At 33.8% G+C, this 12,219-nt stretch overlaps 1 protein-coding gene across 2 annotated transcripts in view; it reads right to left on the reverse strand.

Moving 5' to 3' along the window:
- The window catches only part of LOC110033832 (phosphatidylinositol 3,4,5-trisphosphate 3-phosphatase and protein-tyrosine-phosphatase PTEN1), a 28,031-nt gene extending 18,498 nt beyond the window's left edge, over positions 1–9,533 (reverse strand). For both annotated transcript variants that reach the window (XM_020737948.1, XM_020737947.1), the window contains exon 1: positions 9,394–9,533. In XM_020737948.1, the coding sequence (XP_020593607.1) occupies positions 9,394–9,412 (19 nt within the window). In that variant the 5' untranslated portion in view covers positions 9,413–9,533. The remainder of the gene's footprint in view (positions 1–9,393) is intronic.
- Between the last annotated feature and the right edge of the window lie 2,686 nt (positions 9,534–12,219).

Raw genomic sequence — 12,219 nt, forward strand, 5'->3', positions numbered from 1 at the left:
ATGTCATAACTTTCTTTAGTTTATTTGATCGAGTCTCACTCTCAATTCTTGCGTTCATCATTCGGGATAGATACATGATTTGAGATAAAGTGCTCTTTCATCTAAACTATAAAAATTATGGGGTCAGTTTGACTTCATCTTTTTCAAAACTAAATTTTTTAAAACGTCTTTCTGAAGCGGGCAACGGGATTTCAATTCCGATGACCGACAGCTTCTTACGGGCAAACCCCACACCAAAAATAGTGCCGACATTGTGGCTATCCTAATAGTTTTGGTTTTCATGCAGAGTGACATTGTTGTTTAGCATGCAAGTTTTATAAGCATAAAAAGTACAGTATGAAAGTACAAGAAATATGACATTGTAAACTATAAAAAACATACCTAACGAATCTTCTCGTTCCACCATCTGAAGCTCAAAATGCATGTGAAAGTACTTTATATAAAGCGAAAAAGTAAGGTTTTAGTGATTTACCTAACCCTAGGTCATATCTTAATGAGTCCCTATTAATTTGATTAAGAATGATTTTTGTTAAGCAAAACATATTAAATTTAACAGACCTCCGAGGTATCTAACAAATTTGGAGAAAGAAACAGGTTCATGCTTCCCTCTCACTGCTTGGTGAAAAGCCTCAAGCTCTTTTTAAACTTATTATGTTGTTTAATAACCCATCCTGTAAATACCTTTAATGCTCAATAAACATTGATGTTTCAATTATCCATAAGAGTAGGGTAATTATCACTTATAATTTAATTTTAGGATTATGCGGGTGAAGACCCTTAAAAGAGCAAACTAATGTTGTCAAGACATTTACCCAACTTTTTAATTTGGGCTTGTAGTGTTTTTAAAAATGTTCAAATTTTATGTTCGCTTTTCTAATCCTCATTTAACCAAATTTGATTTAATCTAGGTCGCTACTAAGCACTTTAGACTTTTGATAGATGTTTTAGATATATTTTGAAAGAGATTGAATTTTAAGTGACAATGATTCATTTTTTAAAGTCATTTGAACATCAATAAAGTCATTTGAACTAGTGAGTTATCAACACCCAAAATCATTCCCCTAAGTTTAGGATCATTTGAATAACACCCAAAATCATACCCCTAAGTTTAGGATCATTTAATTGACTAGACTTATTGACTAGACTTTCAAATTTTAATAATTTAAGGAAATTACAAATTTATTCTTTAATTGAAATAAGTGAGATCGGTTTCTACCAATTAATCCCTTGTGTTTCAATCATCCAAATATGTTAATTGGGATCAAAATTCACCCATTTCACTTTCTTGAATCAAGCCTAAATGTTAATTAAGGCTAAATTTCAAAAATTACACTTTTGCCCCTAAGGCTTTAGTACTTCATAATTCATCAAATTTAATTCAAATGATTTTGAAATTTTTATACCACCTCACTCATGGGTTAATTAAGACATCAGAGAAGAAAATATGATTTTTTCAAATTTCAATTTAATTTATATATTTATTTATATGCAAGAGATAGGATTTTTTAAAGAGAATTCCTTAACTTGACAAAGGTAAAGCCTAATCCCTTAAAGTTCTTACTGGAGGTAGACTTAGACCAGAGAATCATTGGGACCAAATTTCATGATTTTTAGTTTAATTTTAATTATTAGAATTATTTCAATTTATGGAGTATTTATTAATTATAAAATATTTTAAATATGTAAAATTAAGTTTCATATTTTTATTAAATCTCTCTGAGATCAGGTAACCTAGAGAAACAAATTTCACATTTTTCTTAAATTTTTTTGAATTGTTAGAATTATTTTAGTGAAAATCAATTTTTAGCCTTTAAAAATTATTTTAAGCTTCAAAATTCAATATCTTCACTTAGAAAATCAGGAAAAATATTACAATTGTTCATAAGTGCTTAGAAAATAATTTAGAATATTTTCATGAATTTTATTATTTTTGAGATTTTTATGAATTTTTAATTATTTAATTCTTATCCTTTTTTAATTATTTAAATATTAAGGAAAGACTTAAAAATGGAATTTTTATTTTAATTACAAATTTATTTTTAGAAACTCCCACTAATTATAGAAAACTCCCAAAACTAATTTTTATAATTTTTTGAGTTATATTTTAATTGTTTCTCTGTGTTAATATATAATATATTTCTAAGCAACATGTTAATTATTATGATTAATTTATGCAAATAATAGACATAAACTTGAAAAATATGGATCTCTGTCTAGAGATCTCTTGTGACTTTGGAAAATTTAGAGAATGTTTTCCAGGACAGAGGCAACAACATGTCAAAATTTCAAGTCATGGTGAAATGTCTACATCCATGGAGAATCAAAAGACTCAAAATAGTGTTAATTAATTAAAAATAAAATATGCATCACATAAACTTCAAATTATTTCCACATTATTCTCCTCTGTTCACTGAGCAAGAGGGTTTATTTTATTTTATTTTTGTGATTTTTCTACACCAAGATATGAATTTTTGAAATTAGGGTTTTTTATTTAAATCAGAAAACCCTTATTTTTCTATTTAAGTGACACGACGCCAACACATCCTTGTTCGCTCCGAGCTTTACACGCGACGGGCTCCCGTTTGACGCCGTTGTCCATGCCAGCTGCCACGCGTCCGGTCTTTTCTTTCTGTCTCTCCATCCGACGAGATCAGAGTCGTCTGTGCAATACATGTGCGATCCAACGACGTGTGGTCATCGTCTTCGATGCCCTAGCCCGAGAACCGTCCACTTTTGAAGCTTCTCATTTCTTAGCCAAATTAAGTGTGGTTTGTTTCTAAATGCTCGTTTAAACATGTAGAACATATCCATACGGTTGAGATGTCATGGAATCAACTTTAATCAAATGGAGAGTGAAAATATGCTCGGGAGGAGGGGAAGCTCAATGCCTTTGCGCTGAGAAGGGAAGATTCAATCAGAGGTGCATGACATGTTCGTGGAGATCCAAGGAGGCTAGGTATGAAGTCTGTTTCTATGGTGAAATGCCTACGATCAAGGACGAATATGGGTGTTGATCAAAGTTTTGTGTGGAGACTTTTTGGGAGGGGGATTTGATGGGATTTTGTCTTCTTTCATCGTGGTAAATGTGTGGGTGAGTTTAATTTGGTTTTAGTGGAGTGTAGAGGTGTAGAGAGCCATGTTCTGTCTCCGACAAGGTTTTGAGCTAAAAAATTGAACTCTGGCAAGGCAATTTAGGGCAATGTAGTGGTTGGGTTGCACTGAGGAAGTCTCAAAGGGCTCTAGGAGCAATTTGGAGGGGTCTCTTTGAGAAAATTTCAGCACCTTCTCTTATGACCATGGAGGCGAGGTTTTATAAAATTGGCTTAGGGTGGCTGCCATGGCCAATTGGGGGGTGAAAAAGTTTGTTTAGGTGGAGGGCAGAGAGACTCTAAATTTAAAATGAGACGAGGTGGCCTCTAGGTTTGAATTGGGTTTGATTCCATGGGGGTGGCTCTCGGTTTGGCCATTTTCCGGCGACTAGGCCGACCGACAAGGCTAGGGGAGGTGGCCAAGTGGTCAGGTGAGCCAGGAGAATATGTCACAATAATTTATTTTGGCAGGTGTTTAGTTTTGACAAAAATCCCTTAAGCTTAAGCAATTTTGGAAATAAATCCCTTGATTTGGGGATCCTTTGGTCCATGGCTCATTTGGGTGGTTCCATGGGGTTTAACCTAGTCAATAAGGTCCAAAATTTGGCTGTGGTGGCTTTGACTTGACCAATTTTGCTAGATTTGGTCAACTTTTTGTGAAAGGGTCCATGTAATGTAGGTCAATTTGGCTTAAAGTGGGTTTGGGTTAGGCTAGCCATGACTTTGACCCCAATTTATTGATCAACATTGTGTAGATGATTGTAATGAACATTTTTGTTGAAGGATTGAAATAATTTTGAGATCAATTGGAAGCTCAATTTGAAGGATTTTGAGATTTTGGTCAATTTGGGTATGTTGGACTAGACTTGGGCTTAGGTTGAACTATGATTAAAATTTGGCTCAATTAAATGATCCAAATGATCAAGGGAGATGTTATGAAGGTTTTTCACGAAGGAATGAAGTGGAAATTTTAGGGCTAAGGCAATCAATTTGGTGGAATTTTGAGACAGCCAATTTGGGGCAAATTTGGGGATTGTTGGATTTGGTTGAAATTAAATGAAATTGAGGCTTCACCAAGGCCAATTGAAGGTCAATTTTGATGTGTAGGAAAGTTATGAAGAGTTTAAGATTCAAATTGAGGCCAATTGAGTAGGTTATAGGGTTCAATTTGGTGAGATTATGTCATATGATCAAAATTGAGGGTTTGATTTAGGTCAAAATTGGGCTCAAAGCATGGGTCATTTGAGCTTGGATTTGATTTAGATTGGTCATATGGAAGGTGAATTTGAGTTTAGAATTGAAATTGATGGAAATTGGGACCAAATTGATAGACATTTAAGGTAAATTTGAGAAAATTGGGTCTTTAAAGGCAATTTGGGGGTTTTGGTCAAAATGGTCAAATTAGGTCATGTGGTAGTTGAGAAAAATGAAATTGGGAATATTTTGAAGGTTTTGTAAAATTTTTGGGACTTTTTGAAATTTTTGAAATTTTGGGCTAAGGAGGCGTATTTTGGTAATTTGGCAATTTTTTGGTGATTTTGGGTAATTTGGATGTTTTCAAAAGGTTTGAAATAATTTTTGAACAAATTTGGGTATTTTGGGTAAATTTGAGAATTTTTGTCAAATTTAGGGTTTCAATGGTACTCAGATAATTTGGGAGAGTTTAGTGGAAAAAGGCCAAGTTGATTATTTTTGGTAAAATTGGGATGCCAACCACCATAAATGAGCTATGGACCATTGGAAATCCCATTTGTGTCCTCTATGTACTGGTCTTAGCTAAACTCTAGCTTAGGGCCAGTGGGTTTAGGGGACCATCTGCATGAGTCTCCCAAAAGATTAAGGGATCAAAGTCAAGAAATTATGGGTTTAAATTTTGTGAGTGATTGTGAGTGAGGTGAGTGCAAGTAAGTGTCTTAGCCCTAGACCAACACCTAGGGTCAACCCTAAGGTCAAGCAGTTCTATAGGAACTCTCCTTGAGCTCCCCCTATAATGACCCCACCTACTAAGTGCTAGAGGTTAGGACCAATATGTGGAACTTCAAGTTGAGCAAAGAGAAGTGTAGAATTTCTAGTAGATGGTGAGGGTTCCTTTTCTAGTTTTCTAGGAATAGTCAACAGGAAAGTCCTATGGTTAGACCCTAGGCAACTAAAGAGAAAAACTAAACCTCAACCAAAAGTGATGTCAATAATATCCAATAAGAAAAAGAGAATAGTGATAGTATTCGCCGAGTTTGACGCGTTAGATTATAATTTCTTTCTCTATCAGATTATTAGTTAAATCTAGTATCAGATTCCCTCACCAAAAAATTCACCTTCTAAATCTTTAACATTTCACTCTTATATAGGAAATTTACTTAGTCATACTTCCACCAAATTCTACAGTTTTGACCAAAAAAAAAAAAAAAACCCCAACTGCAACATCGGAAATGCCATTGAAGCACCCTTCCCCTCAAACCAAACACAATAAATAAATAAATAAAAATAGTGAGTAATAAAAATTAAATAAATAAAATAAAATTCCAATAAATACTACATTCATATGATGAATCTTATTAAAAAAAACATAACTTATAAATCAAAATGTATCACCTTCTTTCTACAACCATCTAAATGACAGTGAAAAAAATGAGAAACAAAAATCAAATCAAGCACTATAAAAAATTAAATCTCAATTCAATATGCTCCATAAGAAATATCTCATTACCAATGCAATCTATTTCCATTTCTTTCAGCTACTTCTCCTTTTGATTCCCTTACCAATAAGCTTACCTTTTTTTTTTTTTTTTTTCATTTGATCATTGTCATGTCGCACTTCTTCCCCAATCATCTCTATCACGTTATTATTCAAAATCCATCGATACAATTCTTTCTTTAAATGGAATCCTTACAGAATAACTTCTTCCATAATAAACACAACTTTAAAAATGAAAGCAGTTTTTTTCGAACTAAAACATGTAAACCACAAGCCTGCAACCATTACAAAGAAAAACCCCAACTACTCTATATGTCGAGAAATATGTCGTTAAGAAAAAATCCAAGTGAAATCAAATGTAAACATGGATGGAGAGACCCACCTTGGCATCTAGCTCCCCAACTAAAACAAAAAAAAATTGATATCTATAGTTGTTCAGTAAATGTGGTTATCATAAATCGCAATCCAAACTCCAAGCCCCTCCTTAAGAGCCAGCAAGGCGAGCCTACCTTAGAAAAGCTGACAATGTAGTTGAACTCTCCCAGGTTTTGAAGAGGAGGACGGTGAGAAAGACACGTTGGAAGCAAGGAACATGGAGTAGAAGGGTGTGAGAAGGCCGATCATATTAAAATCCAGGAGCAGCTGAGGAGCCTACATTTTCCCAGCCCAAAATCTTGAGGAAAGAAAGGCAAAAATCCAGAAGCGGTCGCCATGAAAGTAGGGAGACGGGAAGGCGGGAAGGTTATGTCAAATCCCTTCCATGGATTTAATAGTTGATTCAATAAGAAAATGAGTGGAACAATAATGTTTGATAATTAGACCGAGTCAAATGTGTTAGATTATAATTTGTTCTCTATAAGATTTTTGGCTAACCCTGGTATCAGATTCCCTAAAAAAAAAAAATTCACATTCTAAATCCCTAACATTTTACTCCTCTTCCAAAAAAATTTACCTAGTTGTGCTTCTGTTAGATTTTACAGTCTTGACAGGAAAAAAAAAAAAACCCAGAAAAAAAAAAAAAACAATTGATTGCAACCTCATATAATGCCGGTTAAGCACCCCTCCCCTCAAAACCGTCACCCACACCCAAATACTAAATAAATAAAGACTACTTCGTATGAAGAATCGTATTCAAAAAATATGACGTAGAAACTAAATTACATCACCTTTTTTTTACAACTATTTCAATAAAAGTTAAAAATAATGAGAAACAAAAATCCAATCAAATACTGCCAAAAAATTCCAATTCAGTATACTCTATTAGAAAAATCTCATTACCTATGTGATTTATTTGCATCACTCTCAGTTATTTCCCCTTACAATCCCCTTACCAATAAATTTACTTTCTTCCCATTTGATCTCTACCATTGCACATCCCTTCTCCAATCATCTTCACCACATTATTATTTCAAATCAATTAAAACAACTCTTCCCCTAAATTGAATACTTACAAAATATTTGCTTCCCTAATAAACAACAACTTCAAAAAGAAAGTAGTTGTTTCGAACTAAGACAACTAAACCACAAGCGTGCAACTATAACAATGGCAAAGCCCAACTAATCTATTGTAACGAGAAATATCTCATTAAAAAAAATGTACAAAAAAATGCAAACATTGATTGAGAAACCCAAATGCAGTTATCATAATTCGCAATTCCAAACCTCGGGCCCCTCCCTAAGAGCTAACAGGGCAAGCCTAGTGCAAAAACACCGACAATGTAGTTGAACTCTCCCATGTTTTGAAAAAGAAAACAACAATAAAAACGCGTCAGAAGTGAGGAACAACGAGGAGAAGGGCGTGAGAAGGCCGATTGGATTGAAATCCGGGAGCAATTGTGGAGCCTGCATTTTCCCAACCCTTAATATTGAGAAAAGAGAGGCGGGAATCCAAGAGCAATCGCTAAGGAAATAGGGATATAAGATGGAGTGAAGGTTTTGTGCCCTCGTTGTCTTAAATTTTAAAATGGATTTGATAAGAAAACGGATGGAATGATGGTGTTCGATAATTACGACTAGTTCGGCGCATTAGATTATAGTTTGTTTCTCAGATATTAGATTCCCTCTCAAAAAATTCCACCTTCTAAATCCCTAGCATTTCACTCTTCTAAAAAAATTACCAAGTTATACTTCTATTGAATTCCACAATTTTTATCTGATATATATGTATATATATATTTGATTGCAATGGGTTTGAAGCACCGCTCACCCCACGCCCACCACTACCAAACACAAAAAAATAAATAAATAAATAAAAATAATGATTCACAAAAATTATATAAATAAAATAAATTTTCATTAAAGACTACTTCATACGATAAATCTTATTAAGAAAATATAACGTAAAAACCAAAATGAATCACCTACTTTTTACAACAATTTCAATGGCAATGAAAAATAATGAGAAACAAAAATACATCAAATTAAATTTGTTGTTGTTTGGCTCGTTTGTTTAGCGAGTCGAACATGAGTTGTTCATGAATAAAGAGCGTTTGACAACCCTACTAATCAAGATATGTGTGTGTGTGTGTGTCTGTGTATAAATGTAATTTAATTTAATTATTTCGAGTCGGACACAAACGAACAAATCTTTGTTCTTGTCCGGCTCGTTTATATGTCGAGCGCAAAAAAAATATTCATGTTAGGCTGATTTGCTTAGCAAAAAGATTGAACACAAACTTCTTAATGATTCGAACACGAATTGTTCAGAAACTACGATCTGTTTTGACAGCCCTAATGTGGTGCCTCACCTCTTCCCCGATCCTCTCCACCACGTTATTATTCCAAATCCATAAAAAATAGCACTTCCCCAAAATCAAATCTACGCACAATAACTACTTCCATAATAAACAACAATCTCAAAAATGGAACCAATTGTTTCGAACTAAAATAGGCAAACCACAAGCCTGCAAGCCTGCAGTCATTACAACCACAAACCCCAATTAATCTAATGTGACGGGAACTATCTCATCAAAAAATGTCAAATCAAACGCAAACATGGATGAAGAGACCCACCTTGGCATCTAGCTCCCCAATCTAAAAAAAAAAAAAAGAGCCAGCAGGCTAAGCCTAGCGCATAAATGCCGACAACATAGTTGGAACCTCCCATGTTTTGAAGAAGATAATGATGAGAAAGACACCCATGAAGTGAGGAACAAGGAAGAGAAGGGAGTGAGAAGGCTGATCGGATTGAAATCCGTGAACAACCGGGGAACATTCATTTCCCCAGCCCTAAATGTTGAGAAAAGATAGGATGGAATCCATGAGCAATCATCATGGAAGTAGGGAGACAGGAAGGCGAGAAGGTTCTATGTCCTCCCTAATGCGGGTTTTATAATGGATTCAATAAGAAAATTGGTGGAACGATAGTGTTCTATAATTACGTCGAATCCAACCATTAGATTATAATTTGTTTTTCTATCATATCTTTTGTTAACTTCGTCTCTTCAAGAAAATTTACCTAGCCGTATTTCCATTGGATTCTACTATTTTGACCACCAAAAAATGGATCGCCTACTTTCTTCATCTATTTCAATGGCAGCGAAAAACAATGAGAAACAAAAATCCAATCAAGACTACAAAAAATAAAACCCAATTCAAGAAACATCTCATTACCGATGTGATTTATTTCCATCTCTCTGAGCCACTTCTTCTTACGATTTCCTTTCCGCTAAATTCATCTTTTCCTCTTTGATCTTCGTCTTGTCGCACGCTTCTTCCCCAATTATCTCCACCACGTTATTTTTCCGAATCCATCAAAATAGCTCTTCCCCTAAAATAGAATAACTACTTCCTTAATAAACAACTTCAAAAGCGGAAGCAATTGTTTCGAACTAAAATAGGTAAACCACAGATTTGCAACCATTACAACGACAAACCCCAACTAATCTATAGTAACGAGAAATATCTCATTAAAAAGAAAGGTTAGGTGAAATCAAATGCAAACATGGACAGAGAGACCCGCATTGGCATCTAGCTCGAGGAGATCGGAGAGGGGGGAACCCAAGAGCGATTGCCATGTAAGTAGGGAGATAGGAAGGCGACAATGCTCAGTGCATTCCCTATCGCAGATTTTATATAGATTTGACATGAAAACGGTGTTTGGTAGCATGATTTAAAAAAAAAATAACCATCAAACCAAACATAAAAATAAAATAAAAATTAAATCTAACACTCTAAATTGAATTTTTTTGTGTTTCGACTTTTTTTCGCGTGTTCCATTTCTTTTACGACGCAAATTTCGATTTAGTAAATCCGATTGCCAGAGAACTCTTAGAATTTCTTTCTGCCGTAGCCCGCGAGTTCATCTTCATCACACTGATGATGATCAGTTTTATTACATTTGAAAAATCCTATTTGACGTAAATTCAGGTTTCAGCCAAACACCACCTTAGTATGGAAAAAAAATATCAAAATATTATGATAATTTTTTTATAAAATACATATAAAATGTATTTTATTTCGAAATATGTGTAATACTAATCTTGGTTCATTAATTTTTATTATTCTAGTTTTAAGCTTATTGTGTTTTGACATTTGTTCCCATCATATAGCCATCAATAATTATTTATATTTTAAAATTATATAAAATAGAAGATAAAAATAAAAAAAATGTAGTCTCCAAATTAGAAACAAGAGCTCAAAGTATATTCTAAACTTCACTTTTTACATTAATATCATATAACAAAATACCATCACTTTAATTTTTAAAGTGTGAAATACATGCATATGGGGTGGTATGTAAATAAAAATTAAAGTTTAGCTATTAGATATGTAAATGAATAATAATTGAATGGTATTTATGTAAAGTCCCCTAAAAAAAATTACAATATAGTTTATATTTAATAAGAGTTAAACTGCCCAGTCAATTAATGACTATTTATACGGGCTATTTTAATCTCAAAGTTTATAAAAATGTCTGAATAATATTCGACTACTTTAAATTTTAGCTTTTATAGTCATTCATAGGGATTATTTCAGCTCTAATTTAAGTGATCTGAGAATTATTTTAATACTTTTATAAAATATAGGACGAAAATTGCTCCTATTTTGATATTTTACTCTCTTAACAAGTCATGGAAGTCACCCAAGTAGGGCTGTGAATTTAGCCCAAATATGGTTAATCGCTTGAAAATTTACTCCATTTTTGGCTCGCATCGAGATCGGATCAAAATAAATTATAGGACTAAAACTGCTCCTTTGATACTTTACTCACTTGACAAGCCACATAAGTCGCCCTAAGTAGGGTTGTGAATTAGGTTAAATATCGTTAATTGATTGAAAATTTATTCAAATTTTTGTTTGGATCGAGATTAAATCGAAATAAATTATAGGACTAAAACTATTCCTATTTCGACACTTTACTCATTTAACAAGCCATATAAGTCGTCTAAGTAGTTCTTTAAATTTAGCTCGAATATCGTTAATTGCTCGAAAATTTATTCAAATTTTTGCCTGGATTGAGATCAAATCGAAATAAGTCGAGCTGCAAGGCAAAATTTTATAACGAATTTTTTTCAGAGTCAATTTTGAGCCAACTCCTGCTCGAGTCAAAATTGAAAATAAGGAAGATCTGAAATTTATTGGAATGTTGCCAGTGCAAATCAACATTAAAAGCCCATAAGCCCTTATCCTCTCATTTTCCATCAACTCCACACCTCATAAAAACAAGAGCTAGAACCTCATCAAAATAAGCAGCAAAAGAAATAAAAATGAGATTTTTATCTGTCAGATTCAGCTCCTCTCTCTGCCTCTCATCTCACCTTCTTCTCCAAAGATCAAACAACAGATTCTGGAGATTAATCAAGGCGAAGGAATCAGAATCCGGCGATGAGTTGAAAAATGGGGAATTCAAATCCAACCTTCGCTTCAGAGCTTCAAAAGTCTTTCTTTTCAGATCCGCCATTGCTGTCTTCGGTCTGGGATTCATAGATGCTGGGCAAGTCTTCTTCTTTCTGGTTTTTTTTTTTGTAATTTTATGTATTGATTGGAGGATATATCTGCAATTTAAAAAAAAAAATTGTTTCAGATACAGCGGAGATTGGTCTCGGATTGGTGTTATAACAAAAGAAGCTGAAGAATTTCTGAAAAATGCAGCTTTTTTAGTTTTTCCTTTCTGTATTTTGATGATATTTTTATTATCTGATGAGAAAAAAACTCTCTAAAATGATTTTATTGTGCTTCATTTCTTTTTGAAGTGTTAAAATTTTAGTTGTATAATTTATAAAAGTGTCATAGCGATCTCTGATTATTTTAAAATTGAGATATAGCGCTCGTTTTGGGCAGCTTATTTGGTGTGGTGAAGTGAGTTTGGAAATTCCGTTTCAGTGGAGTTTCATAAAAAGCGGATAGCGGGTAGAACCCGTTTCCTAGTTTGCTCCTAGTCCGCTAGGAGAAGTTCTCGGTTTGCTGGAAAGGGGTTTAGACAGAAAAGAGCAGGAA

This window comes from Phalaenopsis equestris, unplaced genomic scaffold (assembly GCF_001263595.1).
Source record: "Phalaenopsis equestris unplaced genomic scaffold, ASM126359v1 Scaffold001303, whole genome shotgun sequence".
NCBI lineage: Eukaryota > Viridiplantae > Streptophyta > Magnoliopsida > Asparagales > Orchidaceae > Phalaenopsis > Phalaenopsis equestris.